The sequence below is a fragment of the Canis lupus genome, chromosome 22 (genome assembly GCF_048164855.1).
Source record: "Canis lupus baileyi chromosome 22, mCanLup2.hap1, whole genome shotgun sequence".
Classification (NCBI taxonomy): Eukaryota; Metazoa; Chordata; class Mammalia; order Carnivora; family Canidae; genus Canis; species Canis lupus.
The window spans coordinates 25251472-25268259 of NC_132859.1; the positions used below are offsets into that span (position 1 = coordinate 25251472).

At 37.3% G+C, this 16788-nt stretch overlaps 1 protein-coding gene across 3 annotated transcripts in view; it reads left to right on the forward strand.

Moving 5' to 3' along the window:
• The window catches only part of CAPN7 (calpain 7), a 41646-nt gene that overhangs the window by 21477 nt on the left and 3381 nt on the right, over positions 1–16788 (forward strand). The window contains exons 11-19 of one of the 3 annotated variants that reach the window (XR_012014944.1): positions 1298–1404; positions 3137–3257; positions 7134–7278; positions 7408–7507; positions 7799–7934; positions 8863–8938; positions 11841–12049; positions 12826–12971; positions 13714–13776. Coding sequence is in view for 2 of the 3 variants with exons in the window: in XM_072792841.1 (XP_072648942.1) it covers positions 1298–1404; positions 3137–3257; positions 7134–7278; positions 7408–7507; positions 7799–7934; positions 8863–8938; positions 12826–12971; positions 13714–13776 (894 nt within the window). In the remaining variant the exon portion in view is untranslated. The remainder of the gene's footprint in view (positions 1–1297; positions 1405–3136; positions 3258–7133; positions 7279–7407; positions 7508–7798; positions 7935–8862; positions 8939–11840; positions 12050–12825; positions 12972–13713; positions 13777–16788) is intronic. The other 2 variants (XM_072792841.1, XM_072792842.1) reach the window with 2 other exon arrangements.

Here is a 16788-nt window from a genome sequence, read left to right on the forward strand (position 1 = left end):
CGGCCCCTTGGAGCCACCTGAAGGTGGGAGGCTTGCACTGGCGCTCGCCCCTCTGCACGCGGGGGCGTCGGGTGGGAGCAGCAGCCGCGCACCTGCAGCCCCGGCAGTGCCCCAGATCCCCGTACAGCGGCTCACGGAAAGTGTACCTTTTCAAAGAAATCTCTTCAGATCAAAGGATGTGTCATTTTGTCATCCTTATGTGTGGTTTTTGATTTGTAAATTCAGGGTGTTTTAGTTTTGCCCAATCTTAACACTACTTAACCTATAAAATCAAAGTGTGCCAGTGTCCTTTAATTGTATGGGGTAGCCTGGGCTTATGCCAGAAATTAGATTAGTATAATTTGAATTACGACACTAACCAGCCTGTGGCCTTAGAAAAGGTATGTAACCATTCTTAGCCTCCTTGCTTGTGTGTAATATGAGGAGGATAATATCCACCTCTCAGAGTTGTGAAAATTAAATGAAGTAACGTATGCAAGTCATTCATCATTCGTAGCTGGTTAGTTTCCCTGCCTCGTACCTGGTCTCTCCTTCACTCTTCTAGTTCTTACAATGCAAGGCATAGAATGTATAGGTCATAGTTAAATGCAATAGGATGTTAAAATCTCTTCTTAGCCTATACACTCAGTTGTTCTGTCCTTCAATTATTTTTATAGTTTAGGTTGTTTGGTGTTTTCTTTTTTTAAGATTTTATTTATTTGTGAATCAGAGGCAGAGCAAGAGAGTGCAAGCAGAGGGAGGGCAGAGGAAAAAGTGTTCTCCTCATCCTCACGGAGCAGAGAGCCAGACTCAGGGATCCCCAGGACCCTGGGATCATGACCTGAGCCAAAGGCAGATGCCAAACCCGCTGATCCACCCAGGTGCCCCAAGAGTTTAGTTTCTAATTCACTGCCTTTTAATTTACCCAGTGCAGCATAGAGAGGGAAAGAATGAGAATATATGTAAGATAATAGAAAAGTGGCTATCCTAAGAACTCACTAAATGGTGACTGTCATCATCATTATTAAAGCACCTTTTATCTGTAACATGTTTTAAGTTTGTATCATATTTACCAGTAAAACAGTTGGGTTTAGGAAAAGCAATGGAGATTATAAGGAATAGATAAACTTCTGCTTAAATCCAGGTAGGAATTTGAGTTAAATAAGAAATGTATTATTGTCAAAAACAGCTTACTACCCTCTGATTTAGTCCATTGAAATCATTATATCAAATCAATGAGATTTAATAGCTACCCTGGGGATTTATTTAAGAGCTTGACAATAATATTGATGGTCCTGAAAATATGTTTATGTTGCAGAATATTGATCTTCATGCACTGACGGGGTGGATACCAGAAAGAATTGCTATGCATTCAGATAGCCAAACTTTCAGTAAGGATAATTCTTTCAGAATGCTTTATCAAAGGTAAACATTTTCTCTCTCCTGCTCCCTTTCTCTTTTTAGTAGTAAAAGAGGCTGTTTTTTAAAATTTATGCCTTATTTAAAAGAGCTACTGCAGGGCAGCCCCGGTGGCGCAGCGGTTTAGCGCCGCCTGCTTCCCGGGGTGTGATCCTGAGACCTGGGATCCAGTCCCACGTTGGGCTTCCTGCATGGAACCTGCTTCTCCCTCTGCCTGTGTCTCTTTGCCCCTCTCTCTCTCTCTCTCTCTCTCTCTCTGAATAAATAAATAAATAAATAAATAAATAAATAAATCTTTTTAAAAAATAAAAAAATTAAGATATTGCAGAGGCTGCGTGTTTAGTTATTTAGGGAAATTGTGTTATTTATTTTGTTTTCGTTTTTGTTTATTCAAGTAATCTCTCTGCCCAACATAGGACTGAAACTCAGTGACCCCGAGATCAAGAGTCACATGTTCCACCAACTAAGTCAGCTAGGCACCCCAGGAAATTGTGTTGTTGTTTTTTTGTTTTTTGTTTTTTTTAAGATTTATTTATTTATTTATTAGAGAGAGAGGCAGAGACACAGGCAGAAGGAGAAGCAGGCTCCATGCAGGGAGCCCAACACGGGACTCGATCCTGGGTCTCCAGGATCACGCCCTGGGGCGAAGGTGGTGCTAAACCAGAAATTGTGTTTTTAAAATAGACTTCACTTTATGTACTTGCTACCTCAGTTACCCTCACTGATGGTTATGATTAATCCAGGTTATAAATAATCCAGAACGTTTGAATCTGGAATATGTTATGTGGACAAATTGTTTTATATTTCCCTAAGTACTTACCAATTTGAGGGAAGGTGGAAAAAGAGAAGTCTGAGAGTATATATATATTCTCAAGAGGAATATAACTTTTAAGCCTTAAGTGAATAATCCACATGCAGGGACTGGAAAGTTGTACAATAATACACATTCAGTAGTGAAACTAGAAAACTTCAAAGATTTGGCAAAATGTATTTCACATCTTCAACTTTATTTGTAAATCGTTTGAAAACTTAGCATTTGCTTTCCTTCATTGTTATGTTTGTACCTAAACCTTTAGATAGTTATCTAAAACTGGAGGAAGGGGGGATCCCTGGGTGGCGCAGCGGTTTAGCGCCTGCCTTTGGCCCAGGGCGCGATCCTGGAGACCCGGGATCGAATCCCACGTCAGGCTCCCGGTGCATGGAGCCTGCTTCTCCCTCTGCCTGTGTCTCTGCGCCTCTCTCTCTCTCTGTGTGTGTGTAACTATCATAAATAAATAAAAATAAAAAAAATAAAAAAAAAAACATTTAAAACTGGAGGAAGGGGGATCCCTGGGTGGCTCAGCCGTATAGTGCCTGCCTTTGGCCCAGGCGTGATCCTGGAGTCCTGGGATCGAGTCCCACATCGGGCTCCCTGTGTGGAGCCTGCTTCTCCCTCTGCTTGTATCCCTGCGCCTCTCTCTCTCTCTCTTTCTCTGTGTCTCTCATGAATAAATAAATACAGTCTTTTAAAAAATAAAAAAAAAATAAAATTGGAGGAAATTGGGGCAATATGATAATTTATCTGTTAATTTGTGAAGTAGAAATGTACTTCTTGTTCTTTGAGGGGTATTGAGAATAGCCAGTTTTAGAGATGTCAAATTTGCAGAAATTTTAAACCCTTACAATAAAGGAAAGACAATGTGATCTGAGGTTACAAACCTGTTTTCTTTTAATTATTTGTCTGTTGGGGTCATTCCAGGTTTCACAAAGGGGATGTCCTCATCACTGCATCAACTGGAATGATGACTGAAGCTGAAGGAGAGAAGTGGGGTCTGGTTCCCACACATGCTTATGCTGTTTTGGACATTAGAGAGTTCAAGGTTTGGTTTTAATTTTTTTTTTTCTTTCTCATACCTGATAATAAGACATTGCAAGGATCCCAAATAGTATAATAGCCTCTTTTTTTTTTTTTTTTTTTTAATTTAAATTTTAGTTAGCATACAGTGTAATACTGGTTTCTGGAGTAGAATTCAGTGATCACTTACATATAACATCCAGTGCTCATCAAAAGTATAATAGACTCTTGCATACTGACAGGTCAAGGTTTAGATGAAATTTTAAAAATCATTCCACCTATTACATTAAATAATTTGACCTCAACCATTAGAAATTATGAAATAAAATAGAGGAAATGTAATGGTAGTGATGCACAGATGTTGATAAAATAAATGCCTTTTGCCTTTTTTTTCTTTTTCATAAAAGTAAAGGTAAACACACAGCCCTCAAGGTTCTGGGCTATTTGCTGGTGTTGGGGTCAATCATAGCATAGCGTTAGTTTCAAGAGCATGGTAGACATTCAGTAAGCATTTGTGAAAGAGCAAAAAATAAGAGAATGTCTGTGAATAAGAAACCTGCCAGTGGGTTTGCAAATGTTTCTCATCCTGACAGCTCTCACATGCTTTAAGACATTTCAGACCCTTTCTCTGCTCAGGTGTTGGAGTGGTTGACTTGATTACTTCTTGGGTTACTGATTAGTTCTTTTTAACTGAAAAATAGATCCATTCTATGGATTAGAAAATACAAAGATGATTACAGGAGAATTCTTTTTCCCTGATGATATAGAGTACCTAAGCTGTGTAGTCACTGGAAAGTTTAGCCAGCCATGTGTTCCTGTTTCCCTTGCTTAAACTTACAGAAGGAAGTAGTGATCAATCAGCAATAACAGTATTCCATTATGTATTAATTAGATTTATTTTCTTATATGGCACATGGAATTATATGAATTATGAAGCAGTAAGGACCTGCTACCACATCTCAAGGTTTTCTAAATCAGCCACTAACCATACTGTATAGAATACTGTATTCCTGTAAAAGCATAAAAATTGATTACTTAAAGCAAAAAAATAAAAATGTATGGGAAATTGAATAAGCTGAGAGTTCGTGTTTGTTTTAGAAATGTGATTTTCCACAAACATGAGTTAAAACATTGGGAATAACAGTTGCTATTATAGTATTATGTGTATGTTACTTTATTGTTAAAACTTTCTGGTAGAATAATAGTGAGGTAATGGGAAGGTAATTAAATTTAGATAATGAAAGTCCGTATGAAAGCTTGAATTTGAGGAAATTTTCTGTGAAGATTGTATCTTTTACTTTGAATAATGAGGCTAGTCTGATTGTTGAAAGTAAACTAGACAAATAACAGGTTTATGAAATAGACACCTGTGGTTTGACCTAAAAAGAATACATTTATAAATTTGCTAAATGCCAATAAAGTAAGAATTTCAGTAACAGCTGTTTAGTTAAAAATCTGAAAGCACTCATATTATCAATTCCATGTGGGAGTTTTCCTGTAGAGATTAAGGCATTTTAGAGCATGTGTAGGTAGAGTATGCTGTCTGTATTTTGAGATAGTTCCTTAGTTCTGACTTGAATTTAAAAATATTTTTAGGGTTCCTGAGTGGCCTAGTCAGTTAAGCACCTGCTTTTGACTCAGGTCGTAATCCCAAGGTCCTGTGAGTTGCCTGCTTCTCCCTCTGCCCCTTCACCCCACTTGTGCTCACTCTCTTTCTCTCTCTCTCTGTCAAATGAATAAATCTTTATTTAAAAAATACCCAAAAATATTTATTTCATTCAGGCATTTATCTCTAGTCTCTGTTGTGCAGATAGACCTAATCTTAGACTAAAGCTACTGCCAATCTTCTACATTTGTGAATTTCTTCACTTAATATGATTTTATTAATACTTGTGTGAAAATGTTATCCTTTTTGTTTGCTTCTAACCAGTTTGAATGTCCTAAGATCTTCAGTTTTAGTATCAGTCCTTTGGGTCATTTTGTTGTCTCCTACTTGGAGTGATGTTCCATAGTCTACTGTGAAGATATATCTCAGTTTCAAGCTGCAGTCTCTTAAGTCCAGCAAGTCTTACCAAGGGATTTCTGAATTTATCGAAGTTTTTTCATTTGCTGCCCTTTGGAAATAACTTTGAAAATGGGATATTGCATCATAAACTAGATCTGGTTTTGGTTACGTTTCTTCCTTGTTCAGGGTTCTGAATTGCAGGCTCTCTATCCAAACAAAATCTATAGCTCTTTCTTAGTGTCCTTAAATGTCAGTAATGCCTGGGACCTGCCCCAGAATTGCTTAGCAGCAATTTCCTCTCTTTTAGATTCCTTCTTTAAGAAGTGATAGAGTTCTGAAATAAGGCAGATTTCCTGCTTATGTAGAAGTAGGTTTTATGAAAAAAATAATAAGAGTTAAATATCTGTACAATAGGGGCAGGGGTGGACAAGTGGTAAGAAACTGAGAAAAGCAATTTGAAGATTCCTGAGAGAAATGAGTCTTAGTCCAGAAATTACATTTATCCCAGGCCATCATTTGCCACATTTATAAAGCCAAGGAATATGTCTTTCAAAAATGTCCCCCCAGTTTGATATCATTAGAAAACAAATACAATTTCCTGATTTGTTTGAAAATAAAACAAATACTCTTGGATTTACAAGCTCTTTTGATTTTCTGAGTCCACGTAATTAGTTCTATAGACACACCCGCTATTTGTTGAGCCACTTACTATAACCTTAACACTTTGTTTTATAAACTCAGGGGAGACTTCTGAAAAAGGACAGTAGTGTTACCATTTCAAGGAGTTTACAATCTCATTGGGGAAACAAGACATATATTTGCACAAGTAGGAAACAAGATAGGATATTATTTGTTTTAAACTAAAGAAATACAGAGGGTTAGCACTAAAATTTAGAGAAGAGGTAGTAATTAAAAGGAGAAGAAAATTACTAATTGTTAAGTATTTTATATTCGTTTAGTCTTCACAACAGTGTTCTAGGAGACATTATAATGTTCATTTTACATGTGAGTAAACAACTGATCAGAGAGTAAATGACCCACCCAAAATCCATAAACCTAATTAATAGTAGAGTTGGCATTTGGTCCCATTTCATTCTGACTCCAAAGTCCATGTTTTTCTCTTCTTCACTGCTTCAGTCTTCACTGAGAGACAGTCAGTAGAGGAAAAAGCTAAGGAAGATCTGAAGGAAGGAAGGTGATTATAGGAGATCAGAGAGGGCCTTCCAAGAAAGGGAGACAACATAGGTAAATGTAAATGCCTTTAGAAGTAAAAATGAATAAGGATTGTTTGTGGGATTATGAGAGGAAAGACTAAATTAAACTCAAAGATACATGGGAAATGAGTACTGGAAAATAAAGTGAGTTCAGAGCAGAGTAGATTTTTGAAAGAATGAAAAAATTCTTGATGCTCTAAGGCAGCACTGTCCAAAAGAACTTCCTACTGTGATGGAAATGTTCCATATTTGTATTGTGCTGTGTGTATTAGCTACTAGCTATACATGGTCCTTGAACACTTGAAATATGACTAGTTTAAAAAAAAAAAAAGATTTATTCATGAGAGAGAGAAGAGGCAGAGACACAAGCAGAGGGAGAAGCAGGCTCCTCGCAGGGAGCCCAACTTTTATTTTTTTTAATTTTTAATTTTAATTAAATTTGATAATTACCACCTCTGGGTAGTAACTACCGTATGGGCAGCATAGCTCTCAGGAATAGGTAGGCATTTACAGTTTTTGATCAGATATGTGACCTACTGAAAATGTTGATTAAAGTTGACATGGAAGGAAAAGTATTTTGATCAGTATTCAAAATGCATCCTCTCTTAGAAAATGCATCTATAACTAATAAAAGTTCGGTAAAACTGTTTTGTAACTTTATTTCCTGTTTTTTTTTTAATAGGGGCTACGATTTATCCAACTGAAAAATCCTTGGAGTCATTTACGTTGGAAAGGAAGATATAGTGAAAATGATGTAAAAAACTGGACCCCAGAGTTACAAAAATATTTAAACTTTGATCCTCGCACAGCTCAGAAAATAGACAATGGTAAATGTATCTTCTTAATCTTAATACCATACAATCTTTAAATAACACACTGTAACAATACGAAATGTACCTAACTGAAGTCATTTATCATTAAGACATTTTATAGATTAACAGACATCTAATTTTCAGGAATATTTTGGATTTCATGGGATGATCTCTGCCAGTATTATGATGTGATTTATTTGAGTTGGAATCCAGGTCTTTTTAAAGAATCAACATGTATTCACAGGTAACTTACTTCCATATTTCAGAATATACTTTATAGTAGTCTCCACTTTTTTCACATGAGGTATAAGGATTAATTTATGAAGACTAGCATTCTCTTTGTCATGCCCACAGATGACTACCATGTAATAGTTATTTGTTTATATGCTATCTTGGTTATGCCAAAAAAATTTTAAGCAATAAAACAAAAATCCTGATAACTTAATTGTATTGGAAACACAAAACTTTTAAAAAATAGTGTTTTAGCTCAATGAGAAATTTAATTACTACTTTCTTTGTTGACTTTATCTTTTAGTACTTGGGATGCTAAGCAAGGACCTGTGAAAGATGCCTATAGCCTGGCCAACAACCCCCAGTACAAACTGGAGGTGCAGTGTCCACAAGGGGGCGCTGCCGTTTGGGTTTTGCTTAGTAGACACATAACCGACAAGGTACTGATCCCTTCTTATATATCCCATACAGAAACTTTAAAAAATATTAGACCAAGATATGTAATTCGGTCATCAGCCTGTTTCATTTATATAGGTGCTTGAAAATAAGTGTTGCATTACATAAATGAATATTTCCCCTAAGGACGTTTATATACTTAAAATTTTGAAGAAAAACGTGAATTTTTGCTTGTCAGTGAGGATTTTGAGGTTGATTATGTATGCTTTAGGTCTTAAGAATATTAACATTAGGGGCACCTAGGTGGCTCAGTCAGTTAAATGTCTGCCTTCAGCTTCTTTGAAGGGTCCTGGGATTGAGCCCCATATCAAGTTCCCTGCTCCATGGGGAGCATGCTTCTCCCTCTCCCTCTGCCTGCCACTCCCCATGTGTGTGCGTGCTCTCTCTCTCTCTCTCTCTGTGTGTCAAATAAATAAAATCTTCAAAAAAAAAAAAAAAAAGAATATTGGGACGCCTCAGTGGCTCAGCAGTTGAGTGTGTCTTTTGGCTCAGCAGTTGAGTGTGTCCTTTGGCTCAGGGTGTGATACCAAAGTCCCTTGGGATCAAGTCCCACATTGAGCTCCCTGCATGGAGCCTGCTTCTCCCTCTACCTGTGTCTCTGCCTCTCTCTGTGTGTGTGTCTCATGAATAAATAAAATCTTTTTTAAAAAATTAACATTAAAATACTCTGAAGGGGGTTTAGAAATGTTAAATCATTAGACCTGATTCCTTAAAGGGTGACCATAATCTTAATAGCCTCAGAGTCTTATTTAATATATTACTTAATACAATGTGGGCATCCATTAAAATGAGTCTAATTCAGAAAAGTATTTTTTAAGTAGCTGAAATGCTCTTAAAATTAGAATTTTTTCCCCTACTTAAGAGCATTTTGAGCCCATTTTCCTAACTCCATTGGATTCTTTGTACTTTCAGGATGACTTTGCAAATAATCGAGAATTTATCACAATGGTTGTATACAAAACTGATGGAAAAAAAGTTTATTACCCAGGTATGTTTACTAGATAGTCATTCAAACAAACATTAACATTTTTATTTGCCTGATTAAAATGTCATTTCATGTAGATAATATGCAGAAATAATGCTGATAGACTAATAAACAACGTTGAAACAGACGTATTGGTATTCACGCTACTTTTATGTTTTGTTTTGATTTGTTTCTAATATAGAGATTTCAGGTACTTGGAATCCCTATATTCTTGGATATTGCTGTCAGAGTAGTATTTCTAAAATTTAAATCCTATCTTTTTTTCTGATCAAAAATTCTCTGGTTTTCCATGGACTCCTGGCTAAAATCTCAGTTCTTTGGCATGGTTTGTTAGACTTTTGGTATCCTGACCTTAAACTTCCTGTTGCCTTTTATCTCAGGCCCATCCTTTCATAGTACACTCAGTGAGGTACTGGCTACTCCGGGAACACACTATGCCCCTGCTTCCCTTCTTTTCATACAGTTTTTTCTCCCAAGTGTCTCTATCTTCCCTGTTCTCTACCCACTTACTCCTTTTACTCTATTCTGTGTAATAAACATGGTTAAGATTCAGCTTATATGTTATTTCCTCTCTGATAAACTTTCTGCCAGGTAAAGTGTATCTTTCCCTCTGCAGGGCTCCTGAGGCATTTAACATACTGTATTGAAACCACTTTGCTTTCACGTGAAAAAAAGTTTATGACATACTAAGTGATAGGAACAATTAGTTTATGTTCTTGTTGGAGAGATAGATAAGAAAAATACCAGATAGTGATATGTGAGTAAAGAAATAAATTAGGTCGGGTAGCCCCGGTGGCGCAGCGGTTTAGTGCCACCTGCAGCCCGGGGCATGATCCTGGAGACCCTGGATCGAGTCCCATGTCAGGCTTTGTGCATGGAGCCTGCTTCTTCCTCTGCCTGTGTCTCTGCCTCTCTCTCTCTCTCTCTGTCTCTATGAATAAATAAATAAAATAAAATTTAAAAAAAAGAAATAAATTAGGTCATGTGTTAGTGACTAGTTTTTGGTTGGGTGACCCTTGGATGGCCTCTTTGAGAAGGGTTACATTGGAACTCTGAGTGAGAAAAGGAATCAGTCATGCAAACAAATAGAAGGAAAAGCATTACAGGCGGAGGGAAGAACAAGTGCAAGGACTCTAAAATGAGAAAAAGAGTATTTCTTAGAAAAAAGGCCAGGAGGCCTGGGGTGGTAAAGTATCAAGAGGTCAGAAAGGGTGTGCAGGCTCAGATTACATGATGTTCTGTAAGCCACACGAAGGGTTTGGATTTTGTTCTAAGTGTGACAGGAAATCTTGGAGAGCCTTGATCAAGAAAATGACATTATATAAATTTCTTTTAAAGGACATTCTTTGTAGAATATATTGGAGAGGGGGGAAAATGGAAGCAGAGAACCAAATTAGTGATTTTATTTGAGAAAGAATTTAGCATAGGAGTGGAGTGGAGATGATGCGGAGTGGACAGACTTGGGTTTCAGTAGGGTTGTCAGGACTTGAGTTGATATAGGGGGCAAAGAGGAATCAAGATTGATTTCTGGTTTTTTGGCTCAGTTCATAAAAAGTTGCTGTAACATTTATTGAGATGGAATAAGAGCTGGTGGCAGGCAGAGGAGCAATTTTGTTGTGAAATAAAACCAAAAGCTAATTTTCGGTTTTGTTACATTTCAGATACCTGTTAGATACCCAAGTGTAGAAAATAAGGAAGCAATTGTATTTTTGAGTAGAGTTCTGAGATATGGTCAGGATTATAGATACAAATTGAAGAATCAGGGGTATATAGATACCTTTTGAAGATAGGACTGTATACATTGCCAGTGGAGAGAATTGTAGGTACAAAGATGAACACCCAGGACCTGACCCTTGGAATCAGGCATCTTAATGTTGACAGAGGGAAAGTTACTGTAGAAAAATTAGAACAAAATACCTGAGGAAATAGAGTAAGGTTTTACATGACACGAGGGAAGACTTTCGTGAAGGAAAGAGTGGGCAACTGCATCTATTGCTATTTCAGAGGTAAGATTAGGTTAGAAAAGAAACGATTGGACTTAGCATCCTGGCAGTCATTATTGACCTTAACAAGAACAGAATTAGTGGAGAGGTGGGCTTAGAAGCCCAAGTGGAGTGGACTGAGGAGAGAGTGAGAGGTAAGGAAGCAGTTATTGACAGTTCTTTCAGAAGGCACAAAGAAAGTGGTTTTGTTCAGTCTTGTTTTATTTAATCAAAGGAAAACATAGTATTTATTACCCCCATTACACTGGTGGGAGATATGGGTGGGACAGCCCTGATACTTGTCGGTAGATATCCCTTGATATTCCAAAATGAGCATGGCACATAGTATTCCAAGGATTAAAGTTAAATTAGCCAGATTTTCCATTTTTCATATATTGGCTACTATACAATAAAAAACCCACAAATATTATGAGTATATATTCCTAGCATTAAGATGTTTAAATGGGTTTTGAATTTCAAAAATATTTGTTACCCTTTTTATTTGGATTTAAAAAAAAAAAAATACTCTCACATTATAATGATATACTGCCTTTTCAAGGAAAAAGTAGTTTCTGGTTTATAGTTTTATTTTCATCATAACACTCTGAGGTGAATTTAAAAAACATTCTTACATCATTCCCCCCAGACTGAACTGAGACGCAGGTTAGAAACCTTGTCCAAAATCACAGATATGCCCCCCTTCTTTTTCTCTTCATACTGGATCACACCACTCTAAACATTAGAGACCTATTATCTGTTTGAAATACTAAAACGTTTAATTTTTCCAATTGATTACATTATAAATATTCAGTGTTCCTAAGTAAGCTAAGTGATATAGCACTGACTTTATTAAATGACATGTAGTAATTAACATGCATGAAAAGATTTTAATTTTTTTTTTTTTATTTTTTTATTTATGATAGTCACACAGAGAGAGAGAGAGAGAGGCAGAGACATAGGCAGAGGGAGAAGCAGGCTCCATGCACCGGGAGCCCGACGTGGGATTCGATCCCGGGTCTCCAGGATCGCGCCCTGGGCCAAAGGCAGGCGCCAAACCGCTGCGCCACCCAGGGATCCCGCATGAAAAGATTTTATTGTATTGACTTTGATGAGACATCAGAGAATATATTAGGTAGCATTGTTTGTGATAGCAAAATATTAGAAATATCTGTCAGATTGTATAACTAATGGGGGTATAAATAAGTCATATTTATATGATGGAATATTATACAGGCAGTGTTAAAAGGAATAAACCATCTCTATATAGAACAACATGAATCTTAAACATGTTGAGTGAAAAATGAAAGGTTTAAAATAAGACATGTGCTATCCTTTTTTTTTTTTTTTTTTTTTTAGCTCTATGCCCGTAGAAATAACATTTGTTTTTAGGAATGTGTGTGTGTTAAAGTCTGAAAAGATGCCCATTAATCCATCAGAGTGAAGCACAATAAGACTAAGGGTAGTGTTTAAAAGGGACTTTGTTTTATAAAGAAGCTAGAATGACCAAAAAAAGTGTTAATTTAGTTCTGAATGGTGGGGTGTTTAGATATATTTTTATGTACCTCTTTGTGTCTAAAAAAATTTCCCCAAAATTAAAAAAAACAGTCTACTTTAAAATCCTCTGTTGGAGAAAATGTAACATAGGCTAATAGGAATTATCTTATACCTCATTGAATGTATTCCAAAATATTGCATTTATTTATTAGAGATTACTTAAAATTTTAAATTGTTTAATTATAAAGTTTTAAGTTGAAATTTTTAGGACTGTTATATTTTAAAGATAGAATCAAGGGGGGAGGGATGTCCGTCCATTTAATTTTTTTTCCTATCATGAACAATAATACTTTAAATTTAAAAACTACAGGAACTAAATTTAGTGTCCTTTTCTGTAAACCTACTTACTTGTAGGTGACCCGCCTCCATACATTGATGGCATTCGAATTAACAGCCCTCATTATTTGACTAAGATAAAGCTGACCACACCTGGGACCCATACCTTTACATTAGTGGTTTCTCAGTATGAAAAACAGAATACAATCCATTATACTGTCCGGGTGAGTAAACAAACCAACATACAGCAACAGAATATAAGAGTACAAAGTATATAATGTGCTCTGCTTCATAAGTGAGATTAGGTATGGAAAAAACTTATATCTGAAAATTGATCTCTGTAAATTTTTATGTCTGTATGTTTATCAATTCAGTATTAAATTATGATACTTGCAGAAAGTAATGCTTTTGAAAAGTCATGTTTTTATTTTGAATGTTATACTGAATGAACATCGTAGTTTTCAGAGCAAGCAGTTAAGAACTCCTTTCGCCTTTGTAATAATTTGACTTAAAAAACACAACTTTGAACTTAGTGAAAGGAAATCAGTTGCCTGTAAACATATTGCTCTCACGTAGCTGCGCAGATTTTTTTGTTTGGTTGGTGGGTTTGGGGGAGGGAGGAAGGTTATTGTAATTTTGTTCTGCATAGGGTTTTTTCCCAATACATCAGCAAGGAAGCTCGATGAGAATAGATTTTTAGGGATATTGGGGTACTGCTTCTACCCCTTTATTCCTTCAATGCAGAAATCAAGGCCTATGGAGTTTGCCCTGAGTCATACATAGTAGCAGAGAAAGCCAGGACAAGAACCCTAGCTACTCAATTCCCAGTTCACTAAACCTGTGTACAGAATAATGACTTTTATATGTGCCAACTGATTTTTCAGTCTTCCAGTATATTCTTTTATCACTTTGCTGTTTTTATAAGTATAAACTTTATCACTACAATAAATTTTTTTTTCAATCTAGGTATATTCAGCCTGCAGCTTTACTTTTTCAAAGATTCCTTCACCGTACACCTTATCAAAACAGGTAAGAGAATCCTTTCTCTGGGTCATAATCTCAGAGAACTCTTTGAATTCTTTGCCTTTTTCTCCTTTTCTTATTTTATTCTTCACATTTAACAATCTTTTACAAAATAAAAACGTTCTGGACTTGACAGTAATACAAAGGAAATGTAAGTGGTCTCCAATCTGGGTTGGAATACAAGATCTTCACTGAACAACATATAGTGATTCTGTGGAAAGAAATAAAGTTCAAAGAAAGAAGATTATACAAACTTTGGTCATTAGGGAAGGGTTCATCATGTAGATGAACCTTTATAGTAGACTGAGAGACTGTTTTTGCAGGGTGGGCTAGATGTGTAGAGGGAAATTTGAGGGAGAATTCTTGGCTCCCTTGTCAAATATTAATTAATTGATTTATTGCTGGGCTCTTTATTCTGTTTGTTTATATGTCTGATTTTATACTGTGTCGTATTGTTTTGATGAGTATAGCTTGAAATCAGGAAGTGTGTTATCTACTGCTTTTTCTTTCTCAGGATTTCTTTGGCTACTCAGGGTCTTCTGTGGTTTTATGTAAATTTTAAGAGTGGTTTTTTCTACTTGTGTTTTAAAAGAAAAGTCATTGGAATCCTGATAGGGATTGGACTTATTTTTATAGATGGCCTTTGGTGTATTGACATTTTAACAGTATTAACTGTTTTGGTCCATGAACATGGGATACCTTTCCACTTATTCTGTTACCTTCAATTTCTTTTATTAGTGTGTAATAATAGTTTTGAGATGACAGCCCTTTTACCCCCTTATATTATTCCTAAGTATCTTATTATTTTTGATGTTACTATAAATGGGATTGGTTTTTCAGAAAATTCGTTGTTAACATAGAAATGCTACTGTATTGCATTTGTTGATTAGATCTAACGGTTTTTTTTTTTTTTTTATTGAGACTCTTTAGGTTTTTCTAAATATAAAATCATGTCATCTCTTTACTTCTGACTTTCCAGTTCCTTTTTTTTTTTTTTTTTTTACTTTCCAGTTCTGATACATTTTCTCTTTCTTGTGTGATTGCATTAGCTAGGATAGGAGTGGTAAAAGTGGACTTCCTTGTCTTGTTCCTGATCTTAGAGAAGAAGCTTTCAACCTTTCATCATTGTGTATGATGTTAACTATGAGCTTGTCACACGTGGCCTTTATTACGTTGAAATATGTTCCTTCTGTGCCTCATTTCTTAGGGAAGAGTTTTATCATGAATGGATGTTGAATTTTGCCAGATGCTTTTTCTGCATTTGTTGAGATGATTTTAAGATTCTTTTCATTTGGTCTGTTGTGACATACCACACTGGACTGATAAGCATATGTTGAACCATCCTTGCATCTCTGGGGATGTCAGTTATACTTCATTAAGCTTCCTTAAGGATTGTTCTGCCTTCCTTGTGTGACAGTTCATAGATCTCCATTTTTGTAGGGTTATTGGAGTAGTATTTGGTTTTTTGGTGATATTGTATTTACCTGATTTTTTGTGATACCTTGGTTTTTATGTTTGTAAATCTGTACATTTGGGTAATCAGGCTCCTTTACCAGGCTTTTCAGCTTTGCTGTGGCAGGGACAGTTTTCCACTAGTTAGCTTAGTTTGGGTTTCTGGGTGTGTCTGCTGGTATTGTCCTTGGGCAGATGGGGGACCTGCCGTGATGGTCTGTTTTTGGACAAGGTAACTGTTAGAATTCTAAGGATGGGGATGATGGTTGGTTCACTAGCTGAGAATAGTTGAGTAGGACCGCTGGCTTGGCCCCTACCCTAATGAGGCTAAAACAGGCTGCATAGTGGCTTAGATTCTCTGGTCAGGCTTACTACACGGTCAGGACATGGTACTGTAGTCAGTAGTAGGTGGAGCTGTGAATTCGTTTCCCTGTGTTGGTGGGGCAATAGGACAGGACCCAGGAATAATGCAGCTCATTGTGTGGGGACTTGAACTGAATTCCCTAATCAGGTGAGACCACTGGTTTTGCTCTGCAGATGGGGCAAACCCACAAGCCATGCTCGTTGTTAAAAGCGCTATCAGCAGGGCATTTAGGTTACGCAGCTTCCCACATGCTCTGGTTAGGTTCCCTGGTCAGACAGGCTGAAGGCTGTATTCAGTAATGAGTGGGCCCACAAATCAGATGCCCTGCCTGGGCTCAGCAGGAGAAGCATCTCTTTGTTGTCTTAACACAAGCCCGCCTACACCCTAAATTCCGAAACCAAACAGGGCCACTGGCTTTACTCTGCAAACTGTTGGTTCTGCCTGCCTCTTAGCTAAAGCACCACTAGCGTGCACAGCAGCCAGTAGTTGACCCCCTTCTGGTCAGATGGGACTGGAAGGCACTCTCCATAGCAGTTGGGGCTGACTCAGCTCCTTGTCTGTGTGTAGACAATCCAAGCTATAGGGCTGGCAAAACTCATATTTGAGTGTCCGAATCAGGCAGGTCTGTACCCCACCAAGTTCCCTGGTCAGAGCGTGTTCTGAAGTTGGTTTCGCAGATAAGCAAAGCCACTGGTTGGGATTACTACTTGGGCACCACAGGTATGAATTCAGTCTGCTGCGGTCCATGCCAGGGGAGTTGGTGCAAACCCCACCCCCTTCTCTGCCCCAGATTCCCCTGCGATCCTCATCATGTGAGGTCAGGATAGTGGCTTCTGCAAAGCAAGCCCACAAGTCTTTGCGGGGGCGGGGGGGTGTTGGCTGGTTTGTCCTCTGGAAGAATGAGCAGCTCAGGGAAGACCTCTCCACCCGGTGCTGTGCTGGCCTGGAGACAATGCAGTCAACATGTAGCTACTTCTCTTTTCCTTCTAATACAATCATCTGTCTTGGTCTCTGTGGTACAGAGGCTGCTTCTGCCTCATTCCCATGTTTAGGATTTTCTCAGTCGTATCCTCTTCTTGAATTGCTATTAGCTATATTCATGAAGGGAAACAAAGCAGGAGGAACTTTTATTGCCATCTTGGTGACATCATTCCCTTTTTAAAGTCTTTAAAGTAGAATTGGAGAATGGGAAGTTTGTTAAT